This window comes from Epinephelus lanceolatus, chromosome 16 (assembly GCF_041903045.1).
Source record: "Epinephelus lanceolatus isolate andai-2023 chromosome 16, ASM4190304v1, whole genome shotgun sequence".
Taxonomy (NCBI): Eukaryota; Metazoa; Chordata; class Actinopteri; order Perciformes; family Serranidae; genus Epinephelus; species Epinephelus lanceolatus.
The window spans coordinates 31736176-31752720 of NC_135749.1; the positions used below are offsets into that span (position 1 = coordinate 31736176).

Below are 16545 nucleotides of genomic sequence, written 5' to 3' on the forward strand. Positions count from 1 at the left end.
TTTCTAGGTTTACTGCCTGTTTAGTCAACAAAAGAACATGGTTATGTTTGGAAAAAAACATAATAGTTTGGCTTCAAATATTTACAATTCTTACTAACATAATATAATGTCACGTGACATATGTCACTAGCATAGTATGCTAAACGTATTAGCACACTACGCTGTTATTAAAACATTGTTGATTGTTGGGAGTGAGACTGGGTTCGTTAAATGAGAATTTTTGGCTCTACTGTTTCCAACACGGTGGCACAGACTTTCATTTTACAGGTAAACAGTGCACTAAAATATGTTTCTAAAAAACATCTGAGGCAAGAAATAGGAAATGCAGTAACAGAATCTTGATAGGTATTTGATCAGCGCTGCCAAGTTTGACAGTTTGATCACAGTATCCACCTTATTTTCAAACACGGAAGTAAATAGTGATCAACTTCCGTTTTTTTGTGTGTGACTTCCGGTCAGCCGCTTTCCCTCATGCTTTCCCTTACCTGAGCTAACGGTGCAAGCTAATTTTTTTTCAATTTTCAGTTGTTTATGTTAGTCAATCAGTTAGTTAGTTAGTTAGTTAGTTAGTCTGTGTATTTTGTATAACGTTAGATAACTGTGCCCACGTTTCCGTTATAACGGAAATTTATTCCCCCTAAACGCGAATAAATCGCACGTCAATCATAAACTATGAACCAAAAAAGCACAATCTATCCCGAGTGAGACAAACTGCTTGATCCCCGTCTCCAGTGTACCAGCAGAGAACCTGCAGAACTGAATCAGCGAAAAAACACACCGGGCTACACAGCCTCTCTACCTGAGCAGCTGAAGCTGCGGCTCGCACCCTCGACACACAGACACACAGACGGTGCTTCTGCATGCCAGCCAAATGTGTGCGCAACTGTGAGAAATAAATATGTGAGGTGTACACTGCTTTTCTATCTTTTTTTCCCTTTTCTTTCTTTCTTTCTGTCAGCGACATACACTCCTAACACAGGACGGGTTGTTTTAATTGACTGAGTTGATCATTAAGCCATAGTGATGCGCGGATCGGCTCTGATAGCACCTGAATCAGCATGTACGCATCAACCATCCAGCCGTTACAACATGATTGAGCTAGCAAAGCAGTTTTGTGTTGCTATGTGTGGTATTTATTAGGTTTTGGGAAATCACGATGTCTACAAAGCATCAGTGGTTGCAGCTGACAGGGACAGCTAACGTTAACACTAGCAGCAAAGCTAACATCAGGATCGTCATCCGTTAAAAGCCTCCCGTTGTCGGATACGACATGAAACTACTCCAATTAGCTCAATCATGTTGTAACTAAGACATCCGCTGGAGAAAATATTTTTTTCACGGGCCACTTTGTGAGTTTAGTGAGTTATTACAGACACGGCTAACGGTTAACAGCTAACGGTTAGCCCAGCTAATCTACGATAACCATGTTATTAATTACACACAGAGAAAATACTAATGTTTGTTCAGTCATTGTGTTTATAGACTTTACAAACATCAGATTAGTCTAAACGGTGATATAGTGACGTGAAAAATGTGATATATACATATATATATATATATATATATATATATAGCTAAACTCAGCAAGGTAAACAACAAGGCGATTCCCATTTACACAGTGGTAAGAGTGCTGGACCGGAAGTGTCGCACAAAAAAACGGAAGCTGGCTGCATTCTGTTTTGCCTCCGTGTTTCCGTGAAAAATAAGGTGGATATGAAGCAGTGATTGAAGTGATTGACAGCTGTGCTATACACTCCTTGGCTTTGATTGGTTGTTTTCATTCATGTGCGGCAATTTAGGAAATGTCAGAAATCACACACTGAGAAAGCAGAAATTTAGGGGAAAATATGAAACATTTTATATAAAAATCACTTTTGAAACATTAAAGGAACAGTGTGTAAGATTAAGAGATATTCAGTGGACTATAGCAGTGAGGACTGCAGACTGCAACCAGCTGAAACTTCTCCTGGTTAAAATGTCACTGTCCAGTGGGTTTCTAACTGGGGCTGAATTATTCAGGTCTCCATGTCTCCAAAACAAACAGACTAGCTTCATGTCATGAATCAATGTATTTTTCTACGTTGTTCGGCCTCGTCGCAGGCGGGCTGCTCGCCCAACGCCACCTTTTTCTTTGATAACTTAATATGTGCTCTTCCTATTTCTGATCTAGATGTTCAGGAGGTTTTTACCAGGGGTTGAATTATCTGCAGAGGTGTCCTCCTCTCCAAAACAAACACACCCAGTGATTAAACCGGTAAAAACACTAAATAAAGCATGGGCAACTAACCTAGCACCTGCTCACCTATGCCCACCTTTTTTCTCGGATAACTTAAGATCCAGATGTTCAAGAGGTTTTTACCATGTGCCAAATAATATTTTACTCTCTAAACAAATGGACCTGGTGATTTAACCCAGTAAAAACACTGAATAAAGCAGATCCACATCATTTTCTTTTCTCCCCACTGCTGCTGGTCACAGAGGGGCATCTAACTATGGTGGCCCTCATGAAAACCCAAAAATGCAAATGGCTATAGAGCCAATGTTTAATTTGTTTGTTCTCAGCTATAGTAGAAACATGACAATGCAAATGGCAGACTCCACTGGCGAGGACCTGCTCACTATGTAGATATAAACAGCTCATTTTAAGGTATAACAAAAACAACCACTCTTATCTTTCATATGATTATAAACTAAAGAAAACATACTATTATGTTATGTTCCATTTTTGCCAACATATCCACCTCAATCCTACGCACCGGGCCTTTAGGACTGATAACCTGATAGAGTTGGAGGAAACTTCCAGGTGGAAGTAGAACTTTGTTTTAAACCAGCAAACCTCACACACCGCAAGAACCAACATGTTTAAATCTGCAATAACCAATCTTCCCTATCTTATAGCTCTGTTTCTCTTCTCACTTTCTCTGCAAATAGCTGCCTGATATGGTCAAAAATGACACTATGAGAGCAATGAGAGTGAACCAGAACAGTGACGTGCGCTGACAGCTAAACAATGTGCTCAAAATCATTACAAAGCTCAATAAAGCCGAGAGGAGCTGCAGATTCAGCTGATCATTCTCTGCAGCTTCATCACTCCGAGCGACATTGTCATTTGATACATTGTTAGAATAAAAATTTTGATTATAGCTGTTTTAAGTCATCCACAATCCAACTAAAACAAACATATGACTGAAACAGAAAGTTTCACTTTTCGTGTTACAGATATGACTTTCACTGAGGGGAACTGACGTGATCCTGAAGATGCATCACATAAAAACCAGAATTTCACAAGTATAACCTCAATTTCCTAAGAATAAAGATTAATAATTAATGCAGTTGGCACAAATATTGTTGAGCCAGGAAAGAACATTTCTTTGAAAATTACTTTACTTTGAAACTCTAGAAATTCCACAAGAGCAAATACGCAGTAAACGTGTCAGAAACAGAAGAGAGTGATGTTATTAAACCACATTTACAACTTGTAGAGTCTTAGTTCCTGTTATCCAGGCCATTTGTTTTTATTAATTTCATTCCTGGCAGGAAGCCACACTGGGAGCTGCCCAGTATGACCACAGACTTGTAACTGGTGGAGCAGCTGGGGTTCAAGAGCACATTCACTGTGGTTGAGAGTATTTCTCCCGACTGTGACATGAGGAAGGATGTCTTTGTTTACTTTAGTTTATCATCTTTCCAGCATTTATCATTAATGGGCTGTGCTGTCGTCATTTCATCCGCACACTTCACGCTTCCCTCTTTCCTTCAGTTTCATCATTTTGTGTTTCCTCTCAAAAAACGTACAGAAGCAGAAATTTGGAAATGACATAAGAGAGGTCTTAGAGTCCAAAACTCAATTTGTCAAATGAATGAATTATCTCTTCTTCTTTTTGTCACTCTCTGCCTTGTTAGGTTTTAATTTTATTCACTTTCTGATGTCTACTTTGATTTAATGTGTGAACAAGAGACAAAAAAAAGTTAAACAAAAGAAGAAAGTGAGGTGATGACATCAGGATGCAGAGGGAGGGAGGGGGGCAGAGGGAGAATTGCTCAATTTGGTATTTTCTGATTCTGCTGCTTCATTTTATTTATGATAGACTTCATTCAGAATCACTTCAGCAAACAAAGAAATTTGAAGCCTTTTCAGATGAGAGGGGTGAGAGGAGAGGAGAGGAGAGGAGGGGAGGGGAGGGGAGGGGGGGTTAGGCTGTCCAGCGTGGGCGTTGATGCTCGAATGGCGACGATGGCTGATGACTCAGGTGATGTGTCATGCTGCTATGCTATAAAAGGGAACTTTTACATTTTGTCCACACAAACACACACACACACTTACAGTACACACATTGGACTCAGGAGGAGGTTTGTTTACTACAGCAGCAGCAGAAAAGATGAAATGTAAGTTTGTTTGTGATTCTTTTTAGAGGGCGAGTGTCTGTGTGTGTTTGTGTGGAGGAGGGGGGCTTCACTGCACGTGGTCTTTACTTTTACTTTTAGCCTGAGTGAGTTTGAGTGAGAGTTTGTGAGTGAGACAATGAATGAATGAATGAATGAAGTTAGGAGCTCTGTGACCTTTTGTGTCTGAAACACAATGTTAGCAGCAGTTTAAAAAGTTCAAATGTGATTGAGCTTTATTGAAAGTGTACAAAGTCTTTGGTGTGAGGCTGGGCTGTGATTGGCTGGTTGTGTGTGTGTGTCTCTCTCTGCGTCCATGTGTGTGTTTTGGGGGTTTCCCTGAGCAGTTTGAACTTGTCAGCATCATGATTGAGTCCAGCTGCATCACACTTATTGTACTTACTGCTTAAGTGTTCAGCTTTATTGTTGCATTTGTTTCATTTTAAAAATTAATGATCATGTAATTCCAGAAACAGGTAGTGTCATACCAGCTCACGCATTCCCAACTCATCAAATGCCACCATTTTGTTAGGGAATCTAGGCGTCACTCACCAACACGCAGAGGCACCCTTTACGCCACCGGCAACTATTGTATTGTAAAGAGTGAGAAAGGCCGTATGGATGGGTCAAACAAACTCCAGACTTACACCCATGAGCCCGCTGTTCTTTTCCCGTGTGAAACCAAAAGTCAATACAGTATTTTTAATAACAATGTGTGATAGTATGTGTAGCATGCTATGCTAGTGACATATATCACAAGGCGTCACATAATGTAAAACAAACCATGATATTGCAGGGAGTGACAAGTGATGATTGGTTGTGTGTGTGTTAACACGGTTTTATGAATGAAAGTGAAGCTGGAATCATTTGTGGTTTACTGGGCAGTAAAGGTGGTCTTCTGTCACACCTTCACTTTGGGTCTGACTCTGACGTTGCATAACAAGTGAAAGACAACTAGATGATTACTAACTAATTACTAAAACCTGCTGACTCGTAACAACAACAGCAGCCATTAAACACTAAGTATGTGTGTGTGTCTGAGAGAGGTGAAATCATGAGTCAGGTTGGCAGACAATGATGTCATCATGCACATCATCAGTCATGTAATGTAATTTGCACACTCACTGTATGAGGATGGATCATGGATGTATCAGAGTCAGTGCTGATGACAGTTCACCCCAGTGGCCAGCTGCAGTACTGCAGCTGACAGGACATCTCCACTTCCTGGTTGATGTCACACTGCCTGTGTCAATTTTGATGATGTAAGAGGAAACTGCGATATGTGTAACTTTATGCAGCAGTTACACAGACACAGTTTGGAAGGTCATAGTTCATTAAGCAGATGTTTCATAACTGTTAGTGTTATTAATGACTATTTCCTGAAACAGATCCTTCATACTATGAAGCTGTTGGTGGATAAAGAAACAGCTTGTAGATACACAGCAAAGCACATCATTCATATACTGTGTTGTCTGAAAATAACACCTAGGAACTAAACAATTAGCCGTTTTGAAAAAGACAATGGTTTCATAGTTCAGTTCTCTCTCAGCACTTTGGACAGGGAGTCTTCATGACAGTGCATGCAGCCTTCTGCAGTTATTATCAGATTATAGGCTATATAATCACTGTACTTGCCAACATACCAAAACATGACCCGATCATCTAATATGAGGATTCACAGATGTCTTTTCTCTAGTTGTTGCCAGAGAAAATTACAAAAAACAAATTAAAAAAAAAGTCTTTATACTTCCTTTGCATTTTTACACAGAACCAAACGACTGTGGCATCATGCCGCTCCAGTGTGTGATTATAGACAGCATGCTGGCATCATGGAATCAAAAGAAGCGTGACGGGCATGACATGTACCTAACACAACAGTGTTGGCCTCTATTATGGCATAAAACATTTGCATCAGCAGCACTTTATAAACAATAACAATGGCAAAACATGACAATAACAATCATCTACCTTCTCTGTTCTATGGTGGCTGATCTCATCTTCTGCTCAAAGGGTAAGGAGCTTCTGATTCTCATTGTTCCTCCAATTTGCGGACATTTACAGCTGCTGCTAACTGCTAACAGCTACTTTCTAAATCTCCCACAGTGAGTCATATGCATAACATGTTGTCAAAATGTCATTCCCATCCTGCCCATGAACCCATCCTGCTGGTCATCCTGTTTATACACACACCATTTCAGTGCTTTTTCTTCCTCCCGTGGCAGCTTTAAGACAAGACCTCTCTGTCCCCCCATTCCACGATCGTACCCTATACATCATGGTGAGGCGGCATAATGGCTCAATATTCCCATTCTCAGTGGCATTTAGGCCAAATCTTTTCCTAACCATAACCAGGTGGTTTCTGTGCCTAAAGCTAACCACACATTTATCACAGCATTATTGACAAACATAACATATTCATAGTTTACAGAAATGTACATGGTGAACATTGTTTTGAGCAACTGGGTTGTCTAACTATGGGGAGTGCGTATGTTTGGAGAAACAGGACTTGCGAGCAATTGCTGCTTGTTTTTGGGATAATGGGCTGTCGGAGAAATGGGCTTTTGGTCTAATGGGGCACTTTGAAATAACATGGTTTGGGATTTTAAATAAATTTCAAATAAAATCCTCTGTACTACAATGTAAAGATTTGGACCTATATTCATCAACTACCCTTCTAAATACATATATACATCGATTTTCAGCTGAAAAAAGTTGTTTGGGGTTGTTGTTTTATTCTTTAAAAAACATGTTTCTTCACCTCAATGATGCTCATTTAAAAGTCAAACATCACACACGTAGTCTGTCAGTTCTTTGAAAGTGAACACTTTGTGGGTTTATTTGTTGGTTTCAGAGGAAGTTGATAGGGCACTTCCTGCCAGATGCCATTCACATCCTGTCAGAAGTTCACCAGAAGTTCTTTAGAGTAAAACAACCCGGCTGAGGAAATGAGGCGCTCACTGTGTCAGACATAAAACACAGGCAACTCCAGTGTTTCTGCGCTGCATCTTGACTGACACGAACTGGAACGGAAACTGTGGAAGTGTGTGAGACGCTGCATGCGTGTGTTGATGTTTCGTGTGTGAGTGAGCGTGTGCTGATGAAATGACCTGCTAAATACATCAAAAGACGGCCAATTCACTCTGCTTCTTAAGCAGTTCTGCGCTGAGCTGTAATGCTGTCACAGCTGTTTGCTCGGCCAAGTACATGACTGTACACTACACTGCCAGGGGATGTTTTCCTACTATGACAGAGGGTTTTTGCTGATGTTTTCTTCAGTAAATTTCCAATAGCCTTGTGAAGCTAATCCAAATTTCTTGTTTGTGCTGACTGAAAATGACCTGATCTGACCTCTTCTCGGGTTGTGCAATAACTGATACTCAATGGGCTGGCAGACAGCTGAAAGTGAACATCTGTTTGTTGTCATTCAGGGTTAGAATGGGATTATAAGTACATGTTCAGTCTTCAAATGCTGCTCCACTTTGGAGGCCGTTTTTCATGACAGAATCCAGGAGAAGTGGTAGGTCTCATTTCCAGGTGTTACCTGAAATCACCACAACTGTCTGCTGTGAAATGCTGTCAAACAGACTAGACTTTGTCAATTTTAGCTGGAGGTCAATGTCTGACTCACAGTGAGACATATATGATACAATATTTATTTTTGTCTGTGTAGACAAGACAGTGCCATCTTTCAGGTCTAGGAATGAGATCCAGACATGCTTTTTAATTCATGAAAGATTAATTTGCAGCTGTTTATGTTGCCCTGCTGAGTTAATGCTGGAACAGGCTGCAGCTGCAATGACACTGACCCGGAATAAACAAGTAAAAAAAACACATTTATGTCACAATCCTGAAGATTTTTATAAAACTGTACCCAGTTTTATTTTATTTATTTCTATTTGTCAGATTTTTTTTTTCAGCAAAAGCCATTCAATATATCCACATCCTGTGATTACTTTTCTGTATATTAGTTTTCATAATAAGTGGCAGGGTCCGCCATTCCCACACTGGCTTAAAATTAGTTTAACATCACAAGAGATACCCAGAAAAAGATGCATTTGTGTAATCCAGCGTTGCTTTTTGTAATTTTATCTGAATGATAACAGCCTCACTGTTTACTGTTTACACTCCATTAAACTGTGTCAGAGCCGCAGTTAAGTTACTGCTAATGTAAACAGAAGATTTTTCTAGTGCTGCTAGTTCCCATAAAAGGCACTCAAACGGTAAAGTGAGTTTTTTAAACAGCCAGCAGACATGCCTTTAACTTTAATCACAATGAATTTGTCATGTTTGTATTTCATTTTACTTAATTATCCTTAATTTAACCAGGGAGGTCCCACTGAGATACTAGATCACTTCATCCAGGGAGTCCTGTTATTCCAGCTTCCATCCTCCATACATCTACGTCAAAGTTAAAATTGATTCAATGTAAGCACACACTTAAAACCAGACCCAGACACTTTTGATAATCAAATAGTATCAGTTATAAACTTTTTTTATGTAGCTATTTCAAGGCACAATTAGAAACCTTTTATAGGTCATCAAAACAAAATCAACAACTATATCAAACAGATAAATCTGCATGAAAACTTCCAAAGTTAACTGTATCTTTTGTACCAGGAACAGTGTCTTTCACTGGACCTGATTTTCCCCACAGTGACATTTGACCTTACAGTTACTGCACTTAGTGTCTGAGTGATAGTAAAAGTGTTTAAAGTGCACTGTGTCAGACACTCATGACAAAGTGGATGTTTTCCCTCTAAAGAGTGCAGCCTGAGGCGTCTGTCGGGTGACATCATCACATAGATTAATCTGAGTCAGACCGCCCCGCCAGCTCCCCTCTCCTTTTCCAACAGGAGGCCCAGAGCAGGCTGGGAAAAAAAAACCCACAGCATACCTCTCATTCCTTCACCCTGATCTAACACTAAGGCACAGTTCATTTCTTTGTTGCTCAGGGTTATGGGATTTCTGAAGTTGCGTAAAGCAGTGGAGAGATTTAAAGACATGAACCTTCTTGATTGAAGTTTTATTTCCTTGAATGGAGATCATCACTGATTAAGATAGCTTAAGAGACCAAGACAAAACAAAGCACAGAGGATTTGTGGGGATTATTTATCCTCAGATTGACTGAAAGAGCTGACAGCTTGATGATCTTTTCCACGCATTTATTATACACAGGGTGAGGTATTCAAACAACAGAGGCCCATTTATTCATAAGAGCTTACAAAGAAAACATTGGTGCTTCCACATTCTTGCCGATACTGGAAAAGGGCAGCTTTACAAAACAAGGGAGGAAAAAAAGCAAGACATTAGGGGAAATATTATTTAGGATGAGTGAAATTATCTGCCAACAAAACAAGAACATTTCACCTGCCAGTATTTTTTCAAACAAGTAAAAATTTCAAATCTCTAAGAACCCACAGATATCTTAAAATTAGTGTGGCCAGATGAAAAACAAGTGCATCTATCTGGATACAAGGAATAGATTTAAGAATTACTTTCTTAATATGTAGTAAATGATAGAAAATAGCTAATGCCAGTGCCATGTTAGTACCACTGAAGTTTGAGGACTTCAAGACAACTGTAATTAAGTTTAACTATATGAATACAGGTTAAATTATCAAAGTGTTTTTGTCAACAATAGGTCAAATGACTATGAAATGTGAATAGTGTTGCTCTTAGTGATAACCATATGCAGAATCATCAGTGGAATCTGAAGTGCCCCACAGTTTTACAGGGCCATTGAGCGTCATTCTGCTCATTGTTTCGGTTTTACAGCCTGCAACTTCTGCTTCATTAACCTCAGCAGCAGCTGGAAACTGTTTTCAGTGAAAAAGCTTTAAAACCAATCAAACAGACAAACAGTTAGCAACAAGCTAACAGGTGAACATAGTGCAGCATTTGCAGCTTAAGTGCCAAATATTATCTAAGGAGGTGGTGGAGACCAAAACGGAGCTCAAAACAGAGTGGAAATACACTAAGATTTATCAGATGGTAAGAAACACGATTATAAACCCATCCATTCATCCTGGACTTCCTCGGCAGAGTTGGTTTGGGATGGGAATTGAGAACTGGATTCAGTTGAGAACTGCTACCAAATTGTCCGATGCCCTGGAATAGTAAACCTCTGAGCTTATAATGTCCCTTTATCAATATCAGCATGTTTCAAGCAAACTTGGAGAGTCACAGTGGAGAGGAAGAGACTTTTCAAAGCATGGTTTCATTCCATTTGTAATGATTGTAAATTTCAAGTAAGGGTGGAAACACCAGTAATATGCTGAAACATATTTCTACAAAAAAGGGTTTAAGTTTCAGGAGGGCTATGTATTTGACACTCTATGTGCCAACGCTTCCCAACCGAGCAGCATGTCCAGTACCAAGCCTAAAGATTTTTTCTTTGATTAGGAAAATCTCCATGAGAATGCATTCAGTATTTTTTTTTTCATTTCAACTACACTATGTGCAGAAATCAGACAGAAATAAGTTGTGTTGATGCTGATAAACTATGTAGTCATCTTTTTTCCCCACACAGAAAATTGATCAGGAATAACGGAATCAATAAAGACTCAAGCAGATAAACAGAATTGATAATGACATGTTGTTATAATCAAAGTCTTATTAATTCCCATCCTTAGACTTGATGTAAGAACATTAGCTGTAGATCATTTTGAGCCATTTGAAGACGCAACTAATGCTGATGTTTTTTTGCTAATAAGATTATTCCACAGGACTGCAGATGTCTCTCATATGTGTCCCAGAAATACAAATTATCAGTCTGCAGAAATCTGTTTCTTTCCTACTCTAACACCCACACACATTCAGCCACTGATAATGCAGTAACAGTAATTCAGTGCCTGACCTATTTAGGTCATTAAGCCTTTATTCTCATCGCAAATCTTTCATCTCAAAACTGCTGCTCATATTGGAATTTTAAATGTGTGGATAACAGAATGCAACATACTGAGATGACTGTGATACTGACATGAAAGACATTTTATTTAGGGCAGGGGAGCTCAAAGTTTTGATGACTGAGTAACAATTTAGGGAGCCAGCATATGGTCGAGGGCTGCACAGCTTCAGGACATGGACTGTATATAAAGATGGACGACATGTCTCCACTTACCCCCACTGTACAGAAGTGAAGCTAAAATATCCCTTTGACTTTTTAGTTTGGCTCATGTCCCATCCACTCAGATAGAGAAGGCAGGTTTTATGACCTATACTGCAGCCAGCCACCAGGGGGAAATGGAACATTTCGATTTCCCCCAAGTTCCGCCTGTTACATGCATTGTCTTTCAAAGTAGACTTCCATTTTCCCAGAAAGTTTACCGTTTCAATACAGTCTCTTTCAAAACAAACGCACTATGATAGTACGAATTGATGTTTTTTTTCCCTTCCACAGCAAACGCACTTGGTTGGGTTTAGGAAAAAAAGAACAGGGTTTAGCTTTGCAATCTCTCGGGGTGCAAACAACATTCGCCCAGGTGAAAGTTAGTGTTTGTTGGACTCATCCACCAACCATCACACTACAACAGCAACCAGCCGCATATCATGCCGATGTTAAAGAATGGCTTATTTTTGTCACTGCCCAAGCATCAGATTTTGACTGTAACTGACTGTTGGGCACGTAAGACTTATTCAAACTGTTCTACATCCACTCTTTACCGATTAACTTGAGATACGATTTGCCATTGTCAATTCCTTGTGCACCTTATAAACCTGTTTGCAAATAAAGCAGATCACGTGATCTGTCTCTAGAGGTCTGACAAAAAGAGCTTATCCATTTTTTATAAAGCGTCCTTCTCTCCTAAAACATAGTGCTTTTTTTCTGCAGTGGCTGTAACTAGCGATGGCCAAATGAAGCCTCATAAAGCATTTTCTTTATTTTATGAGCCCACTAGATGGCACTCTTGGTTTAAAAAGAGAGGCTCAAAGAACGGCAATTCAGTGTGCTTTCAACCTTTTGTTGAAAGAGAGCGCCATCTAGTGGGCTTATAAAATAAAGGAAATGCTTCATCAGGCTTCATTTGGCCATCACTAGCTGTTACATTTTACTTCCACATTAAATGCAGAGTTTTCCAAAAAAAAAAATTTGCTGCTGTTATTGCAGATACAGATTCACAAAAACAGGATACAGCTGCCCCCGTATTAATCTTGTGCATGTCTTCTAGATTTAGGTTGGAAATAAATACTTGTTTCCATGCAACTTTGTGGTTTTCTGACTGACTCACACACACCCGCACCAGGTCAGTGAGGGGGGGAAAACGTGTGAGTTGCTACACTCCCCGCTGCAAAGCAAATGCAGCCCAGCGGCCACCTGTTGTGACCGTCTGTGTAGTTGTGAGTGCAGCTGTAAACACAGTGAGCAACTACTGCTGAATGTTGTTCTGCTGTGTCAGCCTCTGGTAAAATAATGAGGTGCTACAAGCTGAAGGGCCGGCAAATGTTTTCAAATGCAGACTGTTTACCATTTGCACTGATTATGCAGAGGAAAAACCCTCAGAACTACAGTGGCCAAGAAAGGTCAAGAAAGATATAAAAATTGACAAAACACAGAAACATGCCACTAACAGTCATTTATACATTTTTTCTTGTCTTTTCAGTGATTCATGACTCCACCTCTTGTCTCCTCCACCTGCTGCTATTGGCTGAGCTGTTTGTCCATTCGTCATCTCGTCCCACCCACAGTTTTCCACTCTGTGGCATGTTCAGGTCAATGATCCATCAGGTGGACAAGCTGACGAGCTTACCAAAAAAACTCCACGACTTGGTAAGATTTTACTGCATGCTGCCAGGATGAGCTGTATGATCAATATTTAAATCTCTTCTCTAGCCAAGTTACGAGAAGAAAATGTTGGCATATGTTACATTTGTACATTTCATACATATATATATGAGCTGACTTTGTCATTGGGAGGTGGAGGGGATGGTGGGTGGTGTGGCACCAAGGTGAGACACCTGCCGAGCTGCAGGCCACTGTTCAAGTCTAACAAATTACAAGGTGTTTTTTAGTGAGCAATTGCTACGTTTCCAGAAGCTGCTTAGCCACCAAACATGGGTGATATTTAGTGATCCATTGCTGTTTCTTTCTAAGCCTGAACATGATCTTTTCCCAACTGTAACCAAGTGGTTTTCATGCCAAAACCTCGCATTAACCACAGTGTTATTGAAACTTAAAGAAAAGGGACATTTCAATGTATCTGCTACATAATAATGTACAAATGTAACATATCAGTGGTTTGCATAAACATACATTGCCAACATTTATTCTAGGCTGGGTTGGTTTGCTCATCTGAATTACAGATTAAAGGTGGAACTTTATCTCCTGTGTGTCTGTAAATGTGTTTAAAATCGTACTTATATCTTGGAAATATTTTGTTGTTAAAGCAATCTTCGCTTCTCATCAACAGACAGATGATAATGATGATGTCTTTGAGGGTGTGGAAAACAGACTGGACAGTCTTCCTAAAATGCAGCACACTGCGGCCCATTTCAACTCACTGAAGGTAAGCCTTCTTACTGTGGAGAGGCTGTGTATGTCAGAGGTGAATTTAAATCAAGGGTACATTTATATTTCCTCTCTAACTGTCTGTTTAATGTCTCCACAGGTGAATGAGTCACTCTCCCAGCTGTTCGAGTTCAGTCAGTCCTTCAGGCTGCATGTTGAATGGTTGAAAACAGCCAAAGAAAACTTCAGTTTGTCCTCCCAGTCAGCAGAGGATGCCAGCTCTCACCTCCTGCAGCTGTCCAACCTTGTTAATGCATCTCTGTCACAGGTGAGGACACCAGTATGGATCTGTGCATTTACATGGATTATTTGGACGATGATTTTACTTCATACATTTATTTTAAAATTAATAGAGAAACTGCCATACATTATATTTATTCAAGTTCAGGTCACAACCAGTGATTTCAAAAAAAGAAAAACAGTCATTTGCAAATGTAAAGTTAAATTAGGAAATGGATGAACTTTTGATTTTTTGTTTGAACTTTGCTTCATCAGACAGAAAATGAGAACATTGAAAATGATATGAAATAGCTGAACTAGAAATAAGCAAAATTTAGGATCAAAATTAAATGAAAAGGGGAAACCTACTGGCAGAACACTAAATTGTGAAAAGCCTGAGATATAAATGCAGACTCTTGCAAATTAGGCCAAAACTTTAAATTTAGCAAGCACCATCTATAGTTAAAAACATAAAGTAGGTCATTTTGGATTCGAATTTCTCATTTAGTTCAAGTGGTTCAAGCTATGCAGTTAAAGATAAATTAATCTGATTTATATGATGTCTGAGCTGCTGCCTTAACCTCTAAACTTTAGTTACACTTTCTGTCCTCAGATGGAAGAAAAGGTTCCTCAGTCTCCATCTCCCTCCCTCCCTGTCGCCTCCACGGCCTTCGATGTGCTCCAGTTCTCTGTAGAGATCTCCAAACGCTTACAAGTGTTTTGTGACTGGTCAAAGAGAATTTTGTTGCTTCTCCAGAGACTGTCTCACTGCCATAAACATTAAGCCTCCATCTTCAGCACCCAAGCCACTGCAAACGACTTCCCACAAAACCACTGTAAATGTTATGGTTTCTACCCAGAGAGGAATGATAGACATGGCAACATAAGTCAGATGCTCCACCGCTTTGGTTCAGACTGAAATATCTCAACAGCTTTTGAATGTATTACCATCAAGTTTGGTGCAGATATTCACGGAGCCCAGTGGATACATTTGCATGACTTTAGTGATCCCTTGACTTTTCTTGTAGCACCTCCCACAAGTCAAAGTTTTCATGTTTCTGGTGAAATATTTCAACAAATGACAGATTGATTGCTGTGAAACTTGGTAAAGACATTCATGTTGCCTTCAGGATGACTTGTAAAAACCAGGTCAAAATTTAAATGAGTTTCATACTTTGGTTTATGACCATTAGATTTGTGTTTTGTGCTACTTTAGCATGCTAACATGCCATACTAGGATGGTAAACATGGTAAACATCTGCTTAGCCTCAGTATGTTAGCATTGTCATTGTGGCCGAGCTGATGTTAGCATCAGACAAATAAAATTAATAGGAATTTCAGAAGTCAGTTAAAACGAGATGTTGAGTTCTAGATGAATCTATTCAGCTGTAAAACAGAATGTAAGTCTATCGCAAGTTCTTCTATGTCACATTTTACATGTAGCCTTTAAAAATGTGCCGTACTGATGCACTGTGCAGAGGCACTGCCTCCTGTGACCTTTACTCCCTTTGAGACTGTTTACATCCACAGTGCCTGCTAAGTGTCGATCTACTCAATGAGCTAAATGACAAGAAAATGTTGTGGAACAATTAATATTTTTCTACTGTTGTTTTGTTTTTGTTTGTTTTTTAACCTATTTAGGATGCTATTTATGAGCTTTTTATAATATAGTGTGAGATGCAGGCATCTCCCATTTTTTTTTCTATGGGTTATCTATTATGTAATATTTAATAATATTAATAATAATGTATTGTCATACTGTAGTGACTTTAATTGTACTATTTATATATTTTATATGTTTTGTTTTTGTAATTTTTACATGAAGTCGTTAATAAAATGTTAGACATGAAACAGATTTCTGACTGCTCCATGTTGATGATGTACTGCACAGCATGATATAATCACACTTTACACTGCAGCATCAGTGACTACATTTACATGCATGCTAATATTTCACTTATTCTGTCCTTCTGTATGCATGTCTGACGTGCACACAGACAGATAGCTATACAGTTGGTCTTAGAGTCTTGAATGATGACTCAGGCAAAAAAGTAAAGTTGACCTCTCTTTACTTGCATGTCTTTAGACGTCATGTTTCTTTCAGTACAGACTTTTTATGAAACTGAAATGGCAGCAAAATACACACTGACGGGCCACTTCATTAGGTACACCTTGCTAGTAATGAGTTGGATCCGCTTTTGTAATCAGGACTGCCTGAATTCTTCATGGCACAGAAATTTTTCTCTGAGATTTTGGTCCATATTGACATGATAGCATCACCCAGTTGCTGCAGATTTGTCGGCTGCACATCCATGATGTGAATCTGCTGTTCCACTACATCCCAAGGGTGCTCTATTGGACTGAGATCTGGGGACTGTGGAGGCCATTGGAGTACAGTGAACTCATTGTCATGTTAAAAAAAAACATGATTTGAGCTT

General features: G+C 39.4%; 1 protein-coding gene across 1 annotated transcript; it reads left to right on the forward strand.

Moving 5' to 3' along the window:
* The first annotated feature begins 4306 nt into the window (after positions 1–4306).
* LOC117263110 (uncharacterized) lies at positions 4307–15962 on the forward strand. The gene is made up of 5 exons (XM_033636256.2): positions 4307–4386; positions 12984–13150; positions 13791–13886; positions 13989–14156; positions 14721–15962. Exons 1-5 carry the CDS (start codon positions 4380–4382, stop codon positions 14889–14891), a joined length of 609 nt encoding a protein of 202 aa, XP_033492147.1. The 5' UTR covers positions 4307–4379; the 3' UTR covers positions 14892–15962.
* The last annotated feature ends 583 nt before the right edge of the window (positions 15963–16545 follow it).